This window comes from Notechis scutatus, chromosome 2 (genome assembly GCF_049901735.1).
Source record: "Notechis scutatus isolate UNSWTSFEM ecotype Mainland chromosome 2, rNotScu1.2, whole genome shotgun sequence".
NCBI classification, from domain to species: domain Eukaryota; kingdom Metazoa; phylum Chordata; class Lepidosauria; order Squamata; family Elapidae; genus Notechis; species Notechis scutatus.
This window is the reverse complement of record NC_142010.1, coordinates 144951486-144975882: the sequence shown is the minus strand read 5'-3', so window position 1 is coordinate 144975882 and position 24397 is coordinate 144951486. Positions and strand designations below refer to the sequence as shown.

Below are 24397 nucleotides of genomic sequence, written 5' to 3'. Positions count from 1 at the left end.
GATTATGACATGGCTGAAGGAGATTAAGAAATAATTAATATGCATCACTCTGAATATTTATACAACAATTTTGTTATAGGAGTCTTTTTTATTTTACTTTCATTGATGCTTGACGTGGTTCTTTTAAATGCAAATTTGTTAAGAGCATTGAAAACTGCTTTTAAGCCAGGAAACTTTTAAAAAGCTGGGAAGTGTGGCCAGTTAGTCTAAATAAGCAAATCCATGGACTGGTAGCATTGGTTTACCTATGTTGCGAGGCTACCTTTTATTTTTTGGCCTTTTTTTTTTTTTCACATGTGGTATTTCTGTTTCGGGATCTGCACTGTTGCAATTGAAAAGATGTGTTTCATCACAATCCCAGAAATTTCTTCCTATTAGACATAACGGACAAACTTTATAGAAGTAGAATTGTATTAGTTGGTGGGGGGGGAAATAAATATCAGGCTGAGTCAGGCTTTTCTGAAGAACTTATTTTATTAAAGGGCAGAAGCCTTTGTGAGCTACGACTCCCTTCATGAGATGCAGCTTTTAATAATATGTGTATGCTCCCCAACTCCTTCTGATTGTCTGCTAAACTTTACTGATGCTATGCTTGTTGTCCTTGCAGCCCTGGATCCCGCAAGCTCTGCCACAAGGCCGCCAGCCCCCTGGAGAACATGCTCCAGTCAAACCTTGAGAAGCAATCCCCTCCTGGATACAAAAGAGCCACCGAGAGAATGACCTCATCAGGCAACCCATCCCAAATCTTATCCCCAATGCCGGCTTTCGTGCACTTCCCTGCCTTCAGGCCACAAGCTAATGGAGCCCCCCAGAGGCCGGGCCCCCAGGTGCCACAGCTGTGTTCTCGCAATTACTGTGCTTCCAGTTCACCGCACGTGCCGCCTTCAGCCCCTGCCAAGCCCTCTCCCTTCCTGGAAAGGCAGCAGCATCAAAATGGCTCCGATGCTTGTGGTCTTAGTGTTACAGTGCCGTTGCCTCATGAGTTGCCCCCTCAAGACGCTGTGGGGCATCAGCCAGTCCCTATCATGGAGAGACAGCCCCAGAGGCTCACACCCAAGGCTCCCTGCCCCAGCCAGCCCTCTCCTGCCTGCAGGACAGTCTCTGGGGCTCCAGCCTCCCCTACAATGCCGGCCATCTACAATGGGAGGTTGCAGAACGAGCGGGATGAACTGGATACAAAGGGCCTTCCCCACGGTCCCAACCCCAGCCCCTCTCTTGGGCCCGGCTCCCTCAGCATCCAGCCCCCGGCGCTCGGCTGTGTCGTTGCTGATATGCAGGGCTCCCCAACTCCAGCCTTCCCCATTGCAACAGCCTACTACACAAGCATGGAAGGCAGCTCTGGCAACGGAGAGCAACCTCGGGAGCTCCAGCAGCCTCCCCTGCCTGAGAAGCATCACCTACTGGCCACCAGGACCTGGGAGAGGAACTCACCCCCCGGGCGTAGTCCAGGCTCTGCTCACCATGTCACCTTTGCCCCTGGGGTCCCTGACGGCAGTGCACCTGGCCCAGGTAATGTTCTCCAAGTAAATGCTTGAAATGTAGAGGGCGGAGGAAGAATTAGCTATTGTCTTTGCTTTTATACTTTGAGCCTGCTTTCTTAGTGCTTTTCTGCTAGCTCAGACCCTTCATTTCTCTGCCGTTACCCAAGACTTCTCCAAAAGGGGCTATATATCAGGCACTGAAATGGTTCAGCTCTTTCGCCTTGGCTGTTTCAACTCTGTTGCTTCAGATGGCACTGCTTGATATAAATATCTCTGCAATTTATTCCTGTCTATCATCTCTCTCTCTCTCTCCCTCTCCTCCCTCCCTCCCTCCCTCCCTCTCCCTCTCCCTCTCTCTCTCTCTCTCTCCCTCCCTCCCTCCCTCCCTCTCTCTCTCCTCCCTCCCTCCCTCCTCTCCCTCCCCCTCTCCCTCCTCTCCTCCTCCCTCTCCCTCCCTCTCTCTCTCTCTCTCTCCTCCCTCCCTCCCTCCCCCTCTCTCTCTCCCTCCCTCCCCCCTCTCTCCTCCCTCCATCTCTCTTATTTGCTTAGGCCAGCTGGGTGGCAATAGCTAGTCCCCTTAACTAATCTCAGAAAGCAAAGTAGTGTCAGAAACAGTTACCACTTGGGTGGGTGACCACCAGGAAATCCTAAGTTGTAGTTTAAATTGGGAAGTCAAAGAAATTGTCCTCGAAGACAGCACGTGTCACTCCCATACCTGCTGTGGTATGGAAGTGACCCGCTGTGCCAAAACATATGGATGGAAGTGTCAGTAAGTAGCAGGACTCAAGCTGGCTCAAAGGAGAGTTATTATTGTACAGTCCCTTAAAATTATAATTGAATTATGTAAGCAAAATGTTTCTAGCCCACTGTACTATCTAGCTATCTAGCCATCTTTAGCTTTCAGTAGCAAATATATATTGTGGATGTTTTAAGTCTGTTAAACCTTTATGCTTGCCTGCATTTTGGAGAGGAAACTTTTGTTTTGCTTCTTCCAGATCTCCAGCAAGAAAACCCGGTTAGCGTCAAATTTGTCCAAGACACGTCAAAGTTCTGGTACAAGCCCCACTTGTCTCGGGACCAAGGTATGCAACTCCCAAACAATTTTGGCTGCTTTGCCTGTGATTTAACACAGTCAGTATTTGGCATTTTCTTTCTAGGGCAGGAATACTTCTTGACTCAGAACAGCCAATCCCACATGCTCATACACAGGCCGCCTCCGTCTCCCTGTACAGAATGTTCCTGTTTTAAAAAAGCACCACAGTCCATGTTGGTGACCCCCCCACTCCATGTGTTGTGCTGGTTGCAGATTTATGGGCAAGATGTAGTTTGTCTCCCGCAGTTCCATTGAAAACATGACCTGTATCGTGTACAGATGATGGATGTAAACCATGCAAACATATTCCATCATCCTCATGCCTCTGTCTGTTCTGTACACAAATTCTTTTCTTCTTTCTTTCTTTCTTTTTCTTTCTTTCTTTCTTTCTTTCTTTCTTTCTTTCTTTCTTTCTTTTCTTTCTTTCTCTCTCTCTCTCTCTCTCTCTCTTTCTTTCTTTCTTTCCTTCCTTCCTTCCTTCCTTCCTTCCTTTCTTTCTTTTCTTTTTCTTTCTTTCTTTCTTTCTTTCTTTCTTTCTTTCTTTCTTTCTTTCTTTCTTTCTTTCTTTCTTTCTTTCTTTCTCTCTCTCTCTCTCTCTCTCTCTCTCTCTTTCTTTCCTTCCTTCCTTCCTTCCTTCCTTCCTTCCTTCCTTCCTTCCTTCCTTCCTTCCTTCTTTCTTTCTTTCTTTCTTTCTTTCTTTCTTTCTTTCTTTCTTTCTTTCTTTCTTTCTTTCTTTCTTTCTTTCTTTCTTTCTTTCTTTCTCTCAGTCCAGCCCTCATCATCCACGTTAAATTTAATTCTTGTAAACATATATTCTGTGTATTCCTGGACAGGGCTTGTGTGTAACTATCTCAACTGCAAAGAAAAGGCCGGGCTACATATACCATTTGTCTGGTTTTTGTCCCATTCACCACCGTTCCATGTGCCTGTAGTTTCCAACAAAAGACTTCTAAGGCTGTTGGACTTTTTGCCTTGTTAAGCAGCACGACAATTTTCAATTTTATCAGGCCATCTGATAAGCAAGAGAAGGCTACTGGCTATCTCAGTCCACATCCATGCTGTTTCCAATTTTACCATCTTTCTCTTTTTCTCATTTTCTGCAGCCACCATTCTCTTAATGGGCATTTTCCCCCTGCCTTTTAAAAATCATGTTGCCAAGCATCCTTTTTCATAGGTCTCGTTAGCATAACCCCAGGCAGTCCTCTGGCATTTCATAATATAACATCATAAGCAGCTTCCAGATTTAAATCTACTTTCCATTGATTTTGTTGGGAGATTAATCTATCATTTAATATTTCTTTTTTTAAAAAAAGACTTGTTTCTCTTTCTATCGCCATTTTGCTTTCACTTTAGCATCTTTTACTTCCTTCCTTTTCTTTCCTGACATTCCATCCCTCCCCCTGGGACTTCTTATCACCCTTGTACATTTGATTCATTCTCTGTTATCCACAGCTACTTAATTTTAATTGGTTTCATTTTCACTCTGGCCTTGCCAGGTTTTTGTTGAATGGCTGTGTGTGTGTGTGTGTATGTGTGTGTGTGTGTATATATATATTTATATTTCTTTCCCCCTTTCTGAGCAGCCATTGCTCTCCTGAAGGACAAGGAACCTGGCACTTTCCTCATTCGGGACAGTAATTCCTTCCAGGGGGCCTATGGTTTGGCTTTGAAAGTGATAACACCTCCACCCAACAGCATCAACCATTCCACCAAAGGTAAGGGGGAGGAGAAACGCTCTCCAGGGTCCCTCCCCATCTCCAAAAATGGAATATCTCAATTGCTTAAAGCTAAGCAGTCTGTAGCCGTCCAGATATCTGGGCAACTGACACCTTCTGAATATCGCTCACGGTAGGCTTGCCTAGCTGGTGTTGCCTGGAATTGGGGTTCAGAAACTTCTGAAGCCAAACTAAGACCTAGAACAAAACTTACTAGCTTCCAACAGCTTGGAACAATGCAATTACCATTCTTCAAAACGATCAGCCCTCTTAGTAGGTAGTCAGTCTATTGTCAGCTACACCCATTGAAGTGCTAGCTTTGAGAAGTGTATTTGACAACTCTAAAAAACACATTCTATCTTGGTCCCAAACTATGTACTTTTCCTTATGCATTTATCCTCTGCAACCAGGATGAAAGCAACCTGGAATTAGGGAGAAGCTTCCCAACAGTGAGAACACTTAACCAGTGGAACAGCTTGCCTTCAGAAGTTGTAGGGGCTTCATCCCTGGAGGTTTTAAAGAAGAGACTGGGCAGCCACCTGTCTGAAATGGGTGAAAGGGTCTCCTGCTTCAGGAGGGGGTTAGGCTAGAAGACCTCCAAGGTCCCTTCCAGCTCTATTCTAATGCTGATTCTCTGCATCAAGTGCCCTGCCAGCATCAGGAGGAACTCCATTTTAGCCTCTTCCCTGGGAGCAGGTAGATAGGAAATGTCTGAAGAAAGAGAACAGCCGTTGCTAACCGATGCCTTTCCCTGTCTTAGGAGACCCTGCTGAGCAGCTGGTGCGCCACTTCTTGATCGAGACAGGACCCAAAGGGGTGAAGATCAAAGGTTGTAACAATGAGCCCCATTTTGGTATGTAACCCTAGGACTGGACCTTAAATGGGAAAGATTCTGACATGAGGCCTCGTGCGGGATTAGATGAATGTCCAACCCTCAGCCTATTCTGAAAAACGTAAATCAGTTCAGATTTACGATATGAGCAATCTGTGTCTGTGTTTACCCTGGCAACTTCCTGGCTTGGAAAGGGAGGGAAGAGTGGGGGAGGGAAATAAGGGATATCAGAGAACTAATTGGTTGTTTCACCCGTTCTTGGTTTAAGGCCACCCACTAGTGGCACCAGCCCCACCCAATTATAACCAAGGATAGCCCTTGATTCAAATAGCACAGCTCCCACCATGGAAGCCTCTTCTGAGCAAACGAGTGACACTTTGGGGGAGCTCCTTAATAAATTAGAACCCTTAGGGTGCTGTGCTGAGGAATGGATGGTTAGGAAGACAGTATGGGAGACAAACCCTTGACTCGACATGGTTTTCTGTTGTTGTTTCTTTTACAGGCAGCCTGCCAGCATTGGTCTCCCAGCACTCCATCACCCCGCTCTCGTTGCCTTGCCAACTCCGCATCCCAAGCAAAGGTAGGCGAGTGGGAAGTTGTGCAGAACCCAGAGACTGGAAAGAGATGGAGGCAGATGAAATGAGTGGAGATAAATGTTAAACCAGGGGTGTCAAACTCAAGGCCTTCAGGCCGGATTCTGCCCAAGATGCGGTTGGATCTGGCCCCGCAGGGCTGTCCTGGAAAATGCAAGGAGCCGGTCCGCGTCACTTCGGCCCGGTCTACCCAATGCAAAAAGGAAACATGCTAGTAGTTTGGGGAGTAGAGTCAAACTGGCCATGGCCGCCCAGTTGGCCACATCCACCGAGTCCGGCCCTCAATGAAATTGAGTTTGACACCCCTGTGCTAAATGAAGAAATTGCCTGTGTCGGGGATCAGCCTCCCCTTCGTGGTCCAACACAGTGGTCCCCAAGATGGCACTGGGACGTCCACGTGCCTGCAGCCTCCTCCTTGATGCCTCCAGGTTCTTCGCTCCATCTCCCTTACATGACACCAAAGGAACTTTTAATTCTAAAAATGGGAATCTGGTCTGTTGCAAAGGAAAATGCCAGCCGCCAACATATTTATTTCCAAGAATGCTTCTGAGCAATTAATAGGCCCCACAAATATTCTCAGAAAATAAAATGATGGATGGCTGCAGCCTTGTGCAATGTTTACGAGTGCTCCTATTTACATAGGAAAAAGGACAAATGTAAACAGGGGTTGTAAGGAGTCCTGTGTGGATGCCTGGGGTGAAACGGCAAATAAATTTCCAGGAAAATTGATGTTTCGTAAATTGATTATATCCCTATAATGACCCATTTTGTACAAAGAAAATTTCCTCCACAGTCATCTTGCAGGATAGCTCACAGCATGTAATTCCTAATGTGTCCATACCCCCAAAAGATTGGGGACTCCTTGTTCTAACAGCAAATGAGAATGAGTGATGTATGACCCAAGGGTCAGCTGCCCAGCCAGTGTGGCTCTTTCACTTCTTGCTCTCCATAGCAATGTTGTTTAGTGACTTAGAGGCTCTGCTGACAGGCTGATGTGGGCAACATGTGGCACCCTGGATACTGCTGCAGGACAAATGCTTTTAGTCCCAGCCTACATGGTGAACGAGAAACGGGGTTGCCATATTAAGAAAATCTGAGGCGTTCCATGTTGCTTATTTCTGAGCAGAGCAACTTTATCATGGAAACCTCATCCAGAAGAAGTCAAGCGAGCCTGCTTTATGCCCAGAGACATGCCCAATTCCTAGCCTGGCAAATGGTGATCTCAACAGATGGGAAAATAATGGGTAGATCAGTGTTTTTCAAACCTGGCAGCTTTTAAGACAGGTGGACTTCAACTCCCAGAATTCCCCAGGCAGCATGCTAAGAGTTGGAGTCCACATAACTTACAGTTGCCAAGTTTGATAAACAAGAGGATACCATACTATTTCTTCTTCTGACTCCTGCTTTTCAGATCTCACTGAGGAAAGACCAGAGCTGGCCATTCCCACCAATATGAGCACTGCTGCTGACCTGCTGAAGCAGGGAGCAGGTAAGTACTTGGGTGCGAGAGGAGCAAAGGTTAAGCGGCTGTGTGAACACTCAAGACAGACAACAGGGTTAAAAATAGGAACAGCGTAACAGGAATCAATTTATTCAGACCAAATTGGGGAAACAGTTGTAGGTAGACAGTAGTGTTAATTTACCTCATGTATTTATTTGATTTCTAACATAATACTGGAATTTTAAGTCCTTAATTAAGGCTATGGCAAATTCAAGAAAAGACCCATTCTCTAATGTAAATGGATCGAGCGAACGTATTTTCCAATTATCCCGCTTGTAAGTAATCGCAAGGGGATGGGCAAAGGGCAATGCTCAGCACTAAACAAATTTTAGTCTCCTGATGGCAGGAAATATGCTTCAACTCTACCGGGGTAATCCCAGCTGAGGCAGCTGTTAAAGATGGGAAGAGATGCCAGAACCACTTTAGTATCGATAGATGGCAAGCCTTACGGCTATAATAGCACAATTGCCAATGGGGGGCATTGGGGAGCCCTTAGCGCTTTGTGTAAGAGCTACAAACTCAAAGTGGGATGCCGTTTGGTGGAAAGAAATGGCTGAGGGAGAAGGCCCTTTCCCTCTGACTGCTCTTTTTCCTTCTAGGCACACCCCTCCCTAGATGTCCCCCCCTCCCCCCAAAAACAAACATCTGATTCAGAGTTTAAGTTTCAGAAATTAAATAAGGGACTCCTAAGAATCCACAGGATGCTTCCGATAGAAAAGAAAACAGTCCCATTGATTTTGCCCCTTTTCCTGACTGAGCTTTCCTTACACGGAAGGTGGGGAAAATACGGCACGGCTACGAATGAAAGATGACCCCTTCTGTCTCAGCCATGTAATTCTGTGACTAGTCAGACTCAAAAGCCTCATGTAGTCCTCAACCTCCGACCAAAATTATTTATACTGCTAAGGGAGAAATTTGCTTTTACGACTTTTCCTGCCACGTTGGTTAAGCGAATCACTGCAGTTGTTAAATTAGGAACACGGTTGTTGAATGAATCTGGCTTCCCCATTGACTTTGCTTCTCAGAAGGTCTTAAAATACGATCCCATGACCCCGGGATACTGCAACCGTCATAATTACGAACCAGGTGTCAAGCATCTGAATGTAAAACCATGTGGCCATGAGGATACTGCAACCGTCATAAGTGTGAAAAATGGTTATAAGTCGCTTTATCCAGTGCCGTTGTAACTGCAAACGGTCACTAAGAGAACTGTAATCTAAGTGCATAAGAGCTTGGACAAACTGGAGATCCTTTGGGGGAGATCAGCAACCATTCTGGATTCTGGTTGTCAAGCATCTGAGTGTGAGTCATGGGACCATTATGGAAGACACTCTTGCTTTTGTCGAACTGGTATTCTTTTCCTCCCTCCGTTCCCAATTTGCAGCCTGCAGCGTGCTTTACCTGAGCTCTGTGGAAACAGAGTCCTTGACGGGGCCACAGGCTGTGGCGAAGGCAACCACCACTATCCTGGCTTCGACTCCCCATGCTTCGGCCAGTACCGTCCATTTCAAGGTGTCAGCCCAAGGCATCACACTCACCGACAACCAGAGGAAGTAAGTCTGCCTGCCTGTGCTCCCAGGAACCATGGTACCCTTCCTTTATGCAGCTGCAGCAGTGGTGGGATTCAAACATTTGAACTACCGGTTCTGTGGGCGTGGCTTGGTGGGCATGACAGGGGAAGGATACTGTAAAATCCCCATTCCCTCCCCACCCCACTAACCTGCTTTCCAGCTCCATTCTCCTGTGCAGGGCAACAAAAGAAGACCCAGCCAATCAGCTGGGACTTGGGAGGCAGAGAATAGAAGTCAGAGATGGTATTTGCCAGTTCTCTAAACTACTCAAAATTTCCACTACTGGTTCTCCAGAACTGGTCAGAACCTGCTGAATACCATCTCTGAGCTGTAGCCTCTTTCTTCTTTCATTATGAGCCCTTCAAGGTAGGCCAGGCCAGGGAACAGATACAAGGAATACTAGAACTCTCCTTTTTTGAAACAGAATCTTGAAAGCCTGACGCTTCCCATTCCCTTCCTCTTATACCAGAGAGATTTAATTAAAAGGGGACCATTTTATGTTTCTTTCTCTTACTTTGTTTTCCTGGATTGAGCTCGTGTTTTGCTAACAGGCACTACATTCGGTATCCAAGGTCATCTTTGTGCTTCTCACATATATTCCCTGCTCACATGCCTTGTTCCTTAATTGTCTCAAGAAAGGAAAATATTTGTAGCTCACGAGTTGAAATGAGGGGCCCTTGGTGCTCTCTGAGCTTTCTTGTTTCCTTGCAGGCGTTTCATTACCCATTGTTGGCTTCTGTGAGCCTGCGGATGAAGCTGTGGGATGGGTCTTCCTTTGTGTTCAGGGAACTTTCTTTTTTCTCATTAGGCTGTTTTTCCGGCGTCATTATCCAGTCAACAGCGTTACCTTCTCCAGCACGGATCCTCAGGACCGCAGGTAAACCAACCATCTTGGTTCTTGTGTAGCTTGCATCCTGCTTTTTGTCCATGGAAACCCATGTCAGCCTGGATGCTAGGGAAGCTATGCTTAGCGGCACAGCATGTATACTATATGCAGAAAAAGCCAGGCTTAATCTTCTGCAACCCAAGGAAGATGATGCCTTGCAGAATTGCTAGCAGTCACAGAAGGCAATAATGAATTTGTTGGAGCAATGGCCATCTGATATATTGTTAATGCAGTTTGCATTCAGTGTCTATCCTATATTTCTACTCATTGTATGGAATAGAATTCTTTATTGGCCAAGTGTGATTGGGCACAGAAGGAATTTGTCTTGGTGCAAACGCTCTCAGTGTACATAAAAGAAAAGATACATTCATCAAGAGTCAAGAATCATAAGTTACAACACTTAACACTTAATTGTCATAGGGTACAATAAGCAATTAAACCATACTAAGAAACAGTCAATATAAATCGCAAGGATACAAGCGACAAAGTTACAGTCATACAGTTACAAGTGGGAGGGGATGGGTGATAAGGAGTGATGAGAAGATTAATAGTAATATTAGTGCAGACTTTGTAAATAGTTGGACAGTGTTGAGGGAATTATTAGTTTAGCAGAATGATGGCTTTCGGGGGGGAAACTGTTCTTGTGTCGAGTTGTTCTGTTATGCAGTGTTCTGTAGCATCATTTTGAGGGAAGGAGTTGAAACAGTTTATATCCGGGATGTGAGGGGTCTGTAAATATTTTCACAGCCCTCTTTTTGACTCATGCAGTATACAGGTCCTTGATGGAAGGCAGGTTGGTAGTAATTGTTTTTTTCTGCAGTCCTAATTATCCTCTGAAGTCTGTGTCTGTCTTGTTGGGTTGCACAACCAAACCAGAGTTATGGAGGTGCAGGTGACACATTCAATAATTTCTCTGTAGAACTGAATCAGCAGCTCCTTGGGCAGTTTGAGCTTTCTTGCCAGATCTTGTTATCTGCTTTATCTTCATGTGTGTGTGTGTCTGTGTCTATGTGTGTGCCTATGTGTGTGCCTATGTGTGTGCAGTATACAGGTCCTCAATGGAAGGCAGGTGGGTAGTAATTGTTTTTTCTGCGGTCCTAATTATCCTCTGAAGTCTGTGTCTGTCCTGTTGGGTTGCAGAACCAAACCAGACAGTTATAGAGGTGCAGATGAGACTCAATAATTCCTCTGTAGAACTGTATCAGCATTGTATGCTGTGATGATGAACAGTGCTTGGTTTATAGGGCCAAGATGTGTGTGGTAGCTTCTTCAGCTGTAACTGTGAAGTCGCCTGCGTGAATTGCTTCTGGCCTTTAGAAGATAAGGTTTGCAAACCATGGGTTGTAATAAGCAGCTACAGAATAGGGTCCATGTTTTCATTTTGGAGACTTCTTGAAGGTGTATGAGTTGGTCTGATTGTTTTCATTTCCACAACCAACTTTTCTTATTTGCATGATGACCATCATTATAAGGTGCATATTGTAAGAAAGGTATGCAGTATTTTATAATGTAATGATCTTTGGATGAAAAAGGGCTAGCTTGTGGGATCCTTTTCAGTAACATTTTTTCTTCATATGCAGAGATGTTGAACATGACTTGCAGCTAAATTGCTATTAGCTCATTGTAGTTAGGGGATTACATCTACTTTTCAACTTACTTTCATTTCACTGTGCATTATTTGGTAAAAAGAATATTGCTTTGATTTTTTTTTCTGTTTCCAATCTTTGCTGTGATGATTGTTTCAACAACACAACTTAGTTGCACTGCTTCAGTGACATTAACAAACTCTGGAGTAATATACCTCGATGGCAAGAGAATTTTGCAAACACAACTTGCATGTCTAATTTTTAAAGCATTTTAATATTATGAAGTATATACTTTATAAATATATGAAGCTATTCAATTCTCAATTCCTTGAAATTTCAGTAGGTGGAGATATTTGAACCAGGAAAAATATATAACTCAAGTGAGATATTTAAACCAGGAATGGAAAATACATAGCTTTTTAGCTAATATTGGCTGAAACTGAAGGATGTTGGGATCTCCCCTACAAACCCCCATTTCTAACTAACTTCTGTTGCTCTAATTACCGGAGTATCCATTTTCTTCCTTTTTATGCAAAGTTTACTGTCTTTCTGTGAAGCAGCACTGCTCCTAGGATGTGTTTTGTAAGTCTGCTTTATAGGCAACTGATTGGAGAAGAGTCCTTTCTTAACCTGACTATGTTTAATTCTAGGTGGGCCAACACGGATGGCACTACAGCTAAGTAAGTAATGAAAGACCACAAGTCATGGAAACATATATCAAGATCAAGTAAAGCATTAATTTAACATTAAGCTATACAGTAGCATATTGACACATTGCATAATAGATTGGCTTTTTAGATATGAAAGACTTTGCTTGGATCAGGTTTTAGTTTGAAAGGTCCCCATTTGGGACACTCTTCTATTACCAACATTTAAGTTCTATTTTTGTACGGGGACAACACTGAATTTGCTTTCCCAACTGCTGACCAAAACCCAGATGTTTATACTTCACACACACTGATGATTATTGTTAGTATCTATTTGAATAATTTTGTCTATTGTTTTGATTGATGTCAACTTTTTTCCTAGAAACCATATCCCAAGTATCTATTTTTTTCTCTTTTCCCCCCAGTGTGCCTAATTTGTTCTTGCAGCTGTTCATAAATTGCAATCTCTCACATATTTCCTGGTATTACACTTAACAAATACATTTGTGGTTTCAGTTCAAGTTTTACATTTAAGACTTTTCTGAATATTTTGATCTATTACTTTCCAATATTATGAGGTTTTTTCCCTATAACCACGTGATAAAATGTTCCTTCTTTGGAATGTTACCTGTCTTTCTTTCATGTTACCTGTCTTTCTCTCAAGTTAAAATTATGGCTTACTACGTTGTGTGAACAGAACTAAGACAATCCTATGGGAACAGAGCAATGCTTCTTTAAGCTGCAAAATCCATTGGAATTCACTGCTTTCGTCAAAATGATGAAAGCACTATACAACGTTGTGCTACAAAGTCCATCCCTTTTGAAACTGATAATCAGAATGGCAACACTAGAGCTGCTGTTACTATTATAATGCTACTGGTGCCACTCTGATACCTTCCCTTCACCTCCCCTGCTGTAAACCACAGAGTAAACAGAATTAGAATGCAGTATTGCAGGCTACTTCTGCTGACTGATGGCTGCCACCAGTTTGGCAATTCAAATCTCACCAGGCTCAAGGTTGACTCAGCCTTCTATCCTTCCAAGGTTGGTAAAATGAGGACCCAGATTGTTGGGGGCAATAGGCTGACTCTGTAAACTGCTTGGAGTGCTGTAAAAGCACTGTGAAGCGGTATATGTCTGCTATTGCTATTATGGCCTGATCCTTGATCAGCATAGGATGAACATCAAGAGCAGAAGCCATTACCGTTGCTGACATATACCATCTGTCTTCTGTAGGATCTTCGGCTTTGTGGCCAAGAAACAAGGCAACCCGTGTGAGAATGTCTGCCATCTTTTTGCTGAGTTAGATCCTGAGCAACCAGCGTCAGCCATCGTCAATTTCATCACCAAAGTTATGCTGGGCACGCATCGGAGATGAAGGAAGCTTGGCAATTGCTCCAGGCCTCTCACCTGCCATTTTTCCTTCCTCCCCATCTGAACTGCCTGTCTGAATGCCTATGATGTTTTGTGGCATCTCTGCAACACGGGAACAGGATGACTAGCTCTCCAGCGTTACTCAAAGTAGTCTTCTACTATCTCCATTTTAATCCAGTCTTATTTCCACAACCCACTGACCTGGTATAGTGGGGAAAGGGCTCACTCGATCTCAACAAATCAAGTGTGACGTTTTAATATTTCTCACTATCACAGAAAACACCCAGGAACAAAAGCTCTGATGAAGACTGCACAACTTACGGTAGCATGCTACTTCTTCCATAAGCCAAGATTTTGTGACATGACTATTAGTTAAATGCATTTTAAAGCATCCAGGGCGAGAAAGCATTTTTGTACAGATGAAGAAGAGAGATTTCTCTAGCCAGGCCAAAGATCTCATTAAATTTACTTTGAGGCACATTTAAGAACCACCAAACTTCTGGTGGCAAACACAGTTCTTTGCTGCAAAACTTGTATGTGTTTACACCACCTGAGAAAAAAAAGAATCTAGTGGCCTTTCCTTCTACTAAGCAGCATTGCTCTGGACAAGCACACCACTTTGTAATAGAGAAACAGGGCACTGGAGGTCCAATCTTGCATCTCACTCCAACAAGCAGTAAGGCATGACAGTCTTTATGAGTAAGGCATATCAAATCCTAAATTGTTTTCTTTCATTAGACAAAGTGGTATCCAGCTTGGTATGAAACAATGAATTATTCTTGGAATTATACAAACTCAGGTTCTAGCTGTAAAAAATTTGGGGATTCTTAAATGCATGTTCTTTTTTAAAAAAAAATAGAAAGCTTCTTTCCAATTTCTTAATCGATTGTTGGGTCTATTGATTTATTGGGTCTGAAAATCCCTATAATTCAATGCTGTTGTCTCTGAAGCTTGGACTTAAGCTACTATTACCTTTGCCCTTCAAGATACATGTTTGGGTAACCAACTGTGCCGCTTTTCAGGGCTGCTGTATACGAACGAACGTCTGATCTGGGATACAATTAGTGCAAGCTGCTACTGTAGTTCAATTAACTCTTGAACTCGCTCCAGTGCTTGATTTTCATTTTGAATTGAAACTGACAGTGGAAAGAGAAACCAACAGATACAGCATGAATTCTTCAATATAATGGAAATGGTGACCCAATATGGGGACACAAAACTCGCAAGTAGTCCAGGAGTCCTCACCCCACAAAAAAAAACCTCACTAAGGATTGCGTCTTATTTTATTTGTAATGCACGCAAGCATTTTGGCCAGTATAGGCTTTACATCGAAATGGCAAACTGATTGAAGCAAGAAATGCTTTTAAGCTCCATGTGTGAAAATACTGCCAACTGTGTGAGAGAGAGATACATTCCACTGTCTTGTGGGAGATGAGAAGCTGGAACAGACACATAATGCTTAAGAAACTGTTGATGTAAAATATCACAACTGACAATAGGCCATAAATATCTTGGCCATCGAGTTGTATAATGGAGAAAGATGTGCAGCATTAGGCAATTGTATGTGATGAAGGGTAAGTGTTGGGCAGAGTGGATTCTCAGTTTCCGAAGACCTTGCAGATACTGTTCAGACTAGAGGCTACTATGCAGGATTAAAGCTATTGGGATGAACAATATACATTGCTCCTACTTCCATTCAAAGCAGAAAGCAGCAGGAATCTAGAACGTACTAGGTCTAGGAAGGACGTGTTGGTTCTCCACAATGAAAACTACTTGGATTTCATGGAAAAACCATCTGGACATCTTGTTGAGTTTGACTCCTAGCTTTAAGCAAGGAGCTAAAATCCAAATAATTGGTTGGGGAGGACTATATATCACATGCAGCTCATTTATCAAAGATCAATTGGCTGGCCATTGAACACAATTTTTTGCTTCTGACATGCCTGATGCAGACTTCTAAGTTTAGTAACTCACAAAATATACTAAGAAAATGGGCAGGTGATCAACATTAATTCTAACAGTTTGATAGCTCAAAAATCCATTTTAATGACTTCCCTCATACTCTCAGAATTCACTTTCCTACACATTTTAAGAGTTTATCTTTGCATCTGGATAGCACACGGCAGAATATATGAGCTGTCACAGGATTACAGCACAGGAGGCGGCAAAGGGCTTAAAAAACCTTGATGTAACAAAAGCCCCATTTTAATTAGTTGTTTTTTTTTGAGTTTTTCATTCCAGAAGACCAGCTGTGTGTATTTTCCTTCACCACCAGACAAGTAGAAGATTGCTTTAAAAAAAAATCCAATTCAGAATTGTATTCTTAATAAGTATAGTATATTAATTCCTCATGTGCTTAGGTGAATCAACCTCCCATTAAGACATGCCAGTGCAAGTACCAAGAAAGCATAGCATAGCACTTGTGCTTGGTAGAATCCCTGTTCTGGTGAGATTCAAGCAAGAGATTCCCCTCCACCAGCGTCTTCAAGATGGGTCACTGACAGCAGAGGACATATCAGATGAGCTAGTGAAGAGTTCTGCTGCCTTCCAATCTTTAAAAGTAGCGGGAAGGGGAGGGTTGGGTTTAGTACAGAGTTTTATTTTGTCTAGTAAAGAATTTATATCTGAATGTTAGTGAGAGATGTCTTGATAATATATATGTATGTGTATATATATATATATATATATATATTTGTGAAGGGGGAGGGAGGGCAGGGGAGAGAAAGCTGCAGCACTATTATTTTTTATATCTATATTTTTATCTTCTGTACAAATGACAACCTGTTTCCTGTTTATTCAAAATTAACATACCAGAAAAAGAAATTGGAGTGCCTTGTATTGCTTTTTGGAAATGGGCCCTTGTGTAATGGGGTAGGAAATGAAGAGAATACAACTGTTAAAAGTTTAGGTAGAATTCCTTCAGGAATTTTAAATCTAAATTCTAGTCATTTAAGGCAAGGAAAGCATTTCTGCTTGTTTTAGAAGAGACATTATTGTGGCGTCACTTTTTATTTATTAAATTTACAGTATATGCCGCCCACCTCACAGTCCAGCAACTCTGAACTATATACTTGTGTGATAAATGGGTGGTGTTGCTAGAGTTGCTTCAGTACTTTTTATTTTTATTTTGAAAGGAAAGAAAAATGTCCCCCCCCCCAAGGATAGAAACCCTCAATGCTACTCCATTTTTCAGTTTTGTATAGCATATTTTCCAGCTATAATTTTTCATTAAAAAAGCTTCATCCAAAAGTTCCGTTTTAAATGTACATATTTACATGCTACTGCTTATTGATTTCATAATGAGTTGGTCTATAAACCACATATATGGATGCATTCAAATAGGAATGAATTTTAAAATACGTTTTCCTACATCGTCTGCATCAGGAAGGCTAAGGCTGCTTAAAAGGTATTGTATTATTTTTATCTTATTGTTGTGGCATTATTGTGAGCATCCAATCCCTGCCGTTTGAATTATCTTGCTGAACCTTTGTTTTTAATCAGGTCATAGTGTTCTGATGTTATCCCTCTCTAATGCTAAAGTACTCCTTTAAAGCAGTTTTGTGGGAGCATAGCATTCATTTTTTTAAAAGCTTTCTAGTCACTACCATTAAACTACTTTATTAAAATGGCAACGATAGAAAAGTATTTCCCCCCATCGTCTGTCTAGTGGTTAAGGCGCCAGGCTAGAAACCAGGAGACTGTGAGTTCTAGTCCCACTTTAGGCATGAAAGCCGGCTGGGTGACCTTGAGCAAGTCACTCTCAGCCCTACTCACTTCACAGAGAGGATGATGTGGGGAAAGGAGGAGGAAAGTGTGTTGGATAGGTTTGCTGCCTCAAGTTATTTAGAAAAATAATAAAGGAGGAAAATATATACACACATGCTTCATGGTAGGGTAAAGTACTCAAAACAATTTCATTTTTAGCTTTTGGTGTTTTTTTTAGTGGGGGGGGAGGCTAATGTTTAAAAATTACTTCGCTAGAAAATTCTTTTAAATTAAAAAATACACTTCAAAGAAACAACTGACGAGAACCAGAAAGCAGTAAAACACTATTAATGAAACCAACAGCCTTTCCAGGTGGAAATGCCAACTTTATTAAGTGTATAAAGATTCTGGCTACAAAAAAATGCAGCAGGAGCACCCAGAGCTGAAGGGAAGAGAAGCCCGTTCAAGGCAGGCCCTGCCGGTGTAGAAGAACAAACTTCACTGGGTGTTTCCCAACCTTGGGAACTTTCAGATGGGTGGACTTCAACTCCCAGAACTCCCCATGCTGGCTGGAGAATTCTGGGAGTCGAAGTCCCCACGTCTCAAAGTTCCCTAAATTGAGAAACGTTAAAACTACACAACAGGGCAGAGAGAGGGCAACATTTGCACTCTCCAAGGCTTGGTGCAGCAATTAAGCCAACAGCAGCACGTTCACACGTTTGTGATGCCCCTTTGCACACCAGCAAGCCTGTAATCCTTGCGTTCTGCAAGCCAGATGCCGGATCGCTTCGAGCAGCAGATGGGGAGGAAACCACCATCAGCAAGCAGGGATTACAACCTTCTCATAATTGCAAGAGGCAGGGAGGATTGTTGGCAAGACATGAACACGGAAGGAAGAGACCACACTGTTGCTCCCGCTCTCCCAACATACAAAGCGGGGGACTGTGAAAACAAAGCCAGGTCATTCACACCACCAGAGGGAGCCAATCCAAAAAAAAAACCCTCTTTTTTTTAGGGTGGTCTCCTCTTCAATTCCCAGATTATCATTTTAGCAGCAAGATTGCCCATGAAAATACAGGGGCAGAGAAGTTAGGAGAAAGTGGGACTCTTTCTCCCGTGGCTCCAAGCCAGCTGCTACTCTTTGGCTTCTCCTGTCATCATTTGACCACATCTACGCACATAGCATCCAGACTGGTTGTCACCCTTCCGTAGCCTCTGTAATTTCTGCAATGGGGTATGGCTATATGACAAGAGCAAATACAATGCAGAGAACAAGGGAGGGGCTGAAAAGAAGGGCGGGCCTACATACCTAAGGACCGGTCCTCTTTTAACTTCAGCAGAGAAGAATGAAGGGTGAAGGATGAACACTTTACAATCAAGTTACAGTACAGATTTCACATTCCACCCTCTTCTCCATCAATACAGAGATATACAGCAGCATTGCACCCAGATGATCATAACAACATATAGAAGAAATATTAGGGAGCTCTCAGAAGCTCAGGATAAGAAGCAGAACACTATCTGCCTCCAATTTTGCCAGTGATCTCCCACCCTCCACCCATCCCCGAGATTAGCTGAGTAGGACAGCAGAGAATTCATCGTTGGACTTCATCTGTAAACTATGATTTGGAAAAAAAAAAGTGCTGGATCTTGGCTTATCAAACATCAAGTTAAGAAATATAGTCCAAGAAAGTGTCTTCCCTGGCTTTCCATCATTCTCCCCCAAAAGTCCTTGAAAAAAAGAGAGTTGGATCTTCGGACTTTCTAAATCCCAGCTTAGGTTCAACTAAGGAGCCCATAAATAAAAAAAAGAAAGAAATGACACAGGGTTTTTCCCCGCACTGATGGGCTCAGGAGAAAAATATCTTGGATAAGACTTTTTGAGACTGGCTTGCACTGGAGAATGAGGTGTCCAGTGCACTAGATATAATAATGCCAATGGTTCATCTTATTAGGTAAAAGGAGCTGACCTGTTCCATCTGCAATTCGACAATCCCCTTAGGAAGAGGATCATGGACACCCCAGAGCTGAATAAGGCTAGGCCATATTCCGGTCTCTTTTTCGACCATGTAAACTCAAAGAGTTGCCCTGCCCTCAGAAACAGTAATTAATGGAACAAGCAGAAAGACATAATAGGGACTGGTGTTCCAGGAACATATCCCTGACCCGCTTGGAAATAAAGAGCCTCAAGATTTTTCCAGTATTAAAACAGTTGCAATCAAGCAGGCAGGAAAGAGACGAGAAAAGTGGCTCAGGTGTTTTTAGATAGACAAATATCTCTCTATATGGCCCCACGTCAAGAAGGTTATACCCCTGGAGGCAATGGTCGAAGTTGCAATGAAGGACAGCTGGAGCAATCCAGCAGCCTGCGGAGTGGCGGAAGAGCCATATTGTCCAGCCCTTGATCTTTAGCCGCTGAGTGGGTGCAGATCCACCTTGACCTTCTCCCCGCTGCTCAGCATCCCAATGGTGGGATAAAAGCCGCCCGATGGCACCACTGCATCTTTCTTGCCAATAATCTTCCCGTTGCGGGTGAAGAACACCTGGTAGAGAGGGGGTGTGGGGGGAGAGAAACCAAAGAATTTTAACACAGGTTGACCTTGAAGGAATCTCTACTGGCTGGGTCAGATGTTGGACAAATCTTCCAAAAATCTGTCATATGAAAGAACTGTGAGTAAGACTCTTGGCATTAGACCTTAGTTGACTGAAAGTTCTTGTTTAAAAAAAACGAACAAACACAAAACTCTTTTTGAAAGTGCAATATCAAAACTGTCCGAAAGGAGCCCTTCATTCAGAGTATGGCCAATTCCAGTGTCCCCAGAGGTCTAGCCAAACCTTTCCCGTTACTGTCCCTGATGGGACATGTCACATGCCACTAAGCACAGAAAGAGCATTGACTGACTGCTCCGCTCCCCCTCCCCATCTTGCCTTCCCTCTGAAATAGCGCGGCTGCTTCCAAGAGGGCTGTTGCCTGTCCTGAGAGAGCTATAAAGCTAGATATATCCAGGCAGAGCAGCTTCAGGGGAGAACCCCTTCCAGGCTGACTGCAGGCTAACATCACAAGAAGCAGGCGGTATCTATCAAAGGCTACAAATGTGACATTGCAGGACCAGACTGAAAAGGTTCGAATTCTGAACTTTTGACCACTCAAGTCCTATGATGCATTCCAAACGTGGATGTTGAAAACACAGAAATGAAGATGCCAACAGGCGCAGCGCTAAGAATCAAGAGAACCATATGCTGAAAAGAAAGTTCAAGTGCGGACGCCAGTACATAAAAAACAGCTCCTTGTGACTCATGCTTGATAGAGTCTCGCAAGCACAACTCTTGAGAAAAGGAGCTTAAATTCTTAAACCGTCTTCTGTGACCTTAAATAGTGTTCTGCATTTTAAAGCAATCCATTAAGAGCAGTTTATGTTCGTCAGCATCTGTAAAGTCAAGAGAAAACATGTCCTAGCAGCAAAACACTGCTTTTTCTTCTTATGTATCCCTTTCAGTTTCCACATCAGGCACTGCTCCGTATTTATGGTTGTAGCCCTAAGGGCAAGGAGGAAAAATAAAATACGCAAAACACTCTGAGAAGCTGTATTCCCAGAGTAATAATGATTCCTATGCTTGAAACTAAGTCCCAATGGTACACTGAGTCCCAATCGTGATCAGGCAGTATCTGCTAACGCTTTTATCATGCTCAAAGAATCCCTTGCCTAAGAGAAGTTGAGCAATCCAAATGACCTGCCCTCTGGGGCCACAATTATTCCAACCAAGCAGATTGTTTTAGCTAGGAGAAACACTGCAGCCCTGATGCTTTAGCTACAGCAGAAGCCCCCGGAGACTTGTTCTATACCGATGTATTCACTGGTTCTTCCGGCACTTACCACGACTTTCTTGCCTTCGTGTTCCTGTTCCACATCTTCCCCGTCTTCTTCTTCATCCTCATCCTCATCTGCCTCCTGGTGCAGATACAAGACATTCCTCACTCCTCGTGGTTTGGCTCGGATAGCCACCGTATCACAGCTGTCATCACTGTCACCTACAGGGCACCCAAAATCCCATGTAACTCTTGCAGATAACAGACATCAGATCCCCCACCATAGAAACTGAAGTGTAATTTGATGCCCTATTATTTCTGTTTAGCAGCTACAGGCCCTTGCTTTCTCAGTTTCATAACAGTCGTGCAAAATTTTGGTTACTTCTGCCTTCTCTCCCGCCTTCCCATTTTATTTCTGCCTCACTCTGCTTCAGTATTAAGCATGTAAGACAGAATGGCAACAGCTATTTTTCCTGTTATCAGGGGAAGGTCACTCTCAATCGGTTTGTCAATCTCCGGTACAAAATAGTCAACCATCTGGACTGTAGGGGCGATCTTGTCAGCAAGGGACAATCCAATAGCAGGGAAAATATGAAGCTCAGTTTCATGACTCCAGAAATAAGAAAATTGCACCTCTAGAGTTTAGGGGCAGCCTGAAGCTGCAAATCCCATCGTGACCACAAATCCATTTAATTCAACTTTGTAAAATATCTAGTGGTCTTGCCACTTGTGATGGCTAATAATTGCCCGCATATATTTTCAGAGAGATAGCAATAGTGGAAATAGTAGTATTTTAGTTCTGCGCTGATCTTTCAAGAGCGCTAAGGCTGATGTAGATTAGAATTAAAATACCTTAAAAGACAACAGATTCCGATCAACATGAAATCCATATGAGAGGCGTCTAAATGACTAAACATTATTAAAAGCCCGGCTGAAAGGAAGCTTTCCTTAATCGTGTCTAAAGAAGACAATTCCCCTGATATTTACAAGGAAGGGCTTTCACAACCTCTAGAGGTAAGGACTGAGAAAGTCCAGTTCCAGATCACCAAAAGATTGGGTGGCACCCAAAGATGGACCTGCTTTTCTTCAAATGTTACTCACTGTCTTCCAATTATTCTAAGATCTCCAAAGTCACTTCTTCAGGATTGTACCTGGATGAGACGTCTGCCTCTACAGTCCAGCTGACAAACTACCTGAGGGTGTCCCATCTGACACAATTACACAGGACAGCAAATCTCAAGCCCCCTTTTCATAACCCTGGAGGTTCAGCAATACCTCCTTCCAATAAAACAGATCCAGCAGAGAGGCAGCAGGTTGCTAGCCCCTTTATAACACGGTCTACAGAAAACTGCTGTCTAATTCTATTCTATACCTGCATCCCTCAATCTAGAGACTAGAAACTGCTGATTATTCTTTCTTCATTCCTTTAAATAGCATCCTGTCCAACCAAAGTCTAAATGCTCACCCTCGCTATCAAGGATGTAGTCACGTGGAAACATGATCCCACAACCCATAATGTCTCCTTTATAGCAACGGGGTCCAAAGGGGTCTCCCACTCCACTTCCATGGAAGATTTTGCCGTCATCTGCAAAAGAGAAAAAGGGTGTGTGAAGTTTCTGGATCTCAGTTTGCCTTCCCATAACATCGGCAAAAACAAAAGAAGACACTGGAAATGTTAGGAGTTCCAAGCCCAGCTGGAGAAATCTCAGGCTAAACTACGGTTAACCAAGCACCACTTCAGTCATCAAGCAGGGATAGAAAGGATTACCGAGAATTTGGCACACGACAAATTCAGTTCCCCTGCTGTTTGGTGAAATTAGGGGTTGTAGGAATGGCCTTATCTTCCTTTTACTTGACATTCAGAAACTGCTCCGGGAACAGCTCTATTTTTCTAGTCTTGTGGTTCCAAAGCCATAAAGAAACACGACAGAACAAACACTAAAATGCACCATTTAAGACAGTGGCCCTCAACCTTTGGGGCCCCCGAGACCGGGTTCCGTGGAGAGAGATCTTTCAGGAGACTAGAAGAGGTGTAGTTTCACACGCTGCCTGCAATCCCGCGGATGGGTCTTTGCTTGTTTGCGCAGACCGGTTTCTGGCATGTCATGGACTGGTTGCCGGTCCACAGACCGGGGTTAGGGACCCCTGATTTAAGAGATGTAAATTTTAAAAAAAATCTCCAACTAAGCAATTGGGGGCTCACTGGGACAGGTGCAACAGAGCGTTTTTCTACCTCTTTCTTCATCTGACAGGAAATCCTTGGAGCTAGGCTCAAAGCCATTAAAACTAAACTTGAATTTAAAGGCAAGCCACTAGCAACAGGGAATGCTATGGAAGGGGATGCTTGGGACATCTGCACTGGCAAGTAGACAGGCTGCATAAAGATGTTCCTCACCCAACATGGAAATTAAGAAGGCTGCCAGCGAAGGGAAGCCCCTTCCTCTTCAACAAATAAGAGATGAAACTGACCAAAGGCAGCTGTGGGAAGGAAGATCACTCTAATTTCCCTTGCCAGCCCACCACACAATTAATGATTTTGAAAGCAAAGACTGTTTTGTAGGTTTATTTGCAAATCACTCCTGGATTACCAGGTCTTCAGTCTGTCATTCTGGACTATGCTTACACCAATGAAAGTCCCTATAATAAACAGAATTTCTCAATTCAGTGACTGCTGTTATACCTTCATTTCCCCAATTCACCACCCTCCAGGTGTCTAGGAGTACAATTCTCAGAGTGTGTGGTCAGATAACTGAAGGGTGAAAGCCACACACCTGAAGGGCAGTAAGTTAGGGGGAAGCACCTAATGCCCCAGAAGAAACCTGTCGAAAGTACAAGTGGTCCTTGACTTACAACCATTCATTTATTGACCATTCATTTACAATGGCGCTGAAAAATGTGACTTCTGTCTCACGGTTACGGCTTTTGCAACATCCCCATGGTCATGTGATCAAAGTTCAGGTGTTTGGCAACTGGTTCCTATTTATGACCGTTGCTGTGTTCCCCAAGATCACAGGATCCCCTTTCGTGACCTTCTGACACGCAAAGTCAATGGGGAAGCCAGATTCAACTTAACAACCCAGGTGACTAACTGATCAACTGCAGTGATTCACTTAGCAAATGAGGCAAGAAAAGTTGTGAAATGAGGCAAAATCGTCTCACTTAACCAGAGAAATTTGGAGCTCAAATGTGGTCCTATGTCGAGGACTACCTGCAGAAGACAATGGGAACCGGAACGCCATAATAAATTCCGCATCTTGCTTTATGAACAGCTCTGATTTCAGGCAGGCCTCCTCTGGCAAGATAACCCAGTATGCCTACCCAGGATTCAAAGTGGACCAAGTTTTCCGTAGTGTCTATTTACAGTACGGTCCCTTGGGGGCTAAACAAACGGGTCCAGCCAATCAAGGCACTCTGCCGGGCCGGGCCAACCAGAGAGAGAGAAAAATAATAATAAATACATACTTTTGTGCCACCCATGATCAAAGCCAGATGACTGTGAACGCCAGTGGTCAGAACAATTCCTTTCCTCTGGGCAGAGGAGAACAAAAGCAGAAAGGAAGGGAGAGGTGGAGCAGAGACCACTTGAAAGGCCCCGGTGCTCTTTT

General features: G+C 43.5%; 2 protein-coding genes and 1 long non-coding RNA gene across 20 annotated transcripts in view; 2 read left to right on the top strand and 1 right to left on the bottom strand.

Annotated features, from left to right (window-relative positions):
- TNS2 (tensin 2) overlaps nucleotides 1–14161 on the top strand; it is a 139388-nt gene extending 125227 nt beyond the window's left edge. For 4 of the 6 annotated variants that reach the window (XM_026673883.2, XM_026673885.2, XM_026673886.2 and 1 more), the window contains 10 exons: nucleotides 608–1509; nucleotides 2477–2563; nucleotides 4158–4289; nucleotides 5050–5142; nucleotides 5624–5701; nucleotides 7126–7203; nucleotides 8600–8768; nucleotides 9595–9663; nucleotides 11909–11938; nucleotides 13142–14161. In XM_026673883.2, coding sequence (XP_026529668.2) covers nucleotides 608–1509; nucleotides 2477–2563; nucleotides 4158–4289; nucleotides 5050–5142; nucleotides 5624–5701; nucleotides 7126–7203; nucleotides 8600–8768; nucleotides 9595–9663; nucleotides 11909–11938; nucleotides 13142–13283 — 1780 coding nt within the window. In that variant the 3' untranslated portion in view covers nucleotides 13284–14161. Of the gene's footprint in view, nucleotides 1–606; nucleotides 1510–2476; nucleotides 2564–4157; nucleotides 4290–5049; nucleotides 5143–5623; nucleotides 5702–7125; nucleotides 7204–8599; nucleotides 8769–9594; nucleotides 9664–11908; nucleotides 11939–13141 lie in introns of all 6 variants that reach the window. The other 2 variants (XM_087956509.1, XM_087956508.1) reach the window with 1 other exon arrangement.
- LOC148132293 (uncharacterized) overlaps nucleotides 1–24397 on the top strand; it is a 220105-nt gene that overhangs the window by 144448 nt on the left and 51260 nt on the right. The window lies entirely within an intron of this gene.
- The window catches only part of SPRYD3 (SPRY domain containing 3), a 46085-nt gene continuing 39037 nt past the window's right edge, over nucleotides 17350–24397 (bottom strand). For all 12 annotated transcript variants that reach the window (XM_087956514.1, XM_087956517.1, XM_087956518.1 and 9 more), the window contains 3 exons: nucleotides 22258–22377; nucleotides 20860–21014; nucleotides 17350–19527 (listed from right to left, as the gene is read on the bottom strand). In XM_087956514.1, coding sequence (XP_087812640.1) covers nucleotides 19393–19527; nucleotides 20860–21014; nucleotides 22258–22377 — 410 coding nt within the window. In that variant the 3' untranslated portion in view covers nucleotides 17350–19392. The remainder of the gene's footprint in view (nucleotides 19528–20859; nucleotides 21015–22257; nucleotides 22378–24397) is intronic.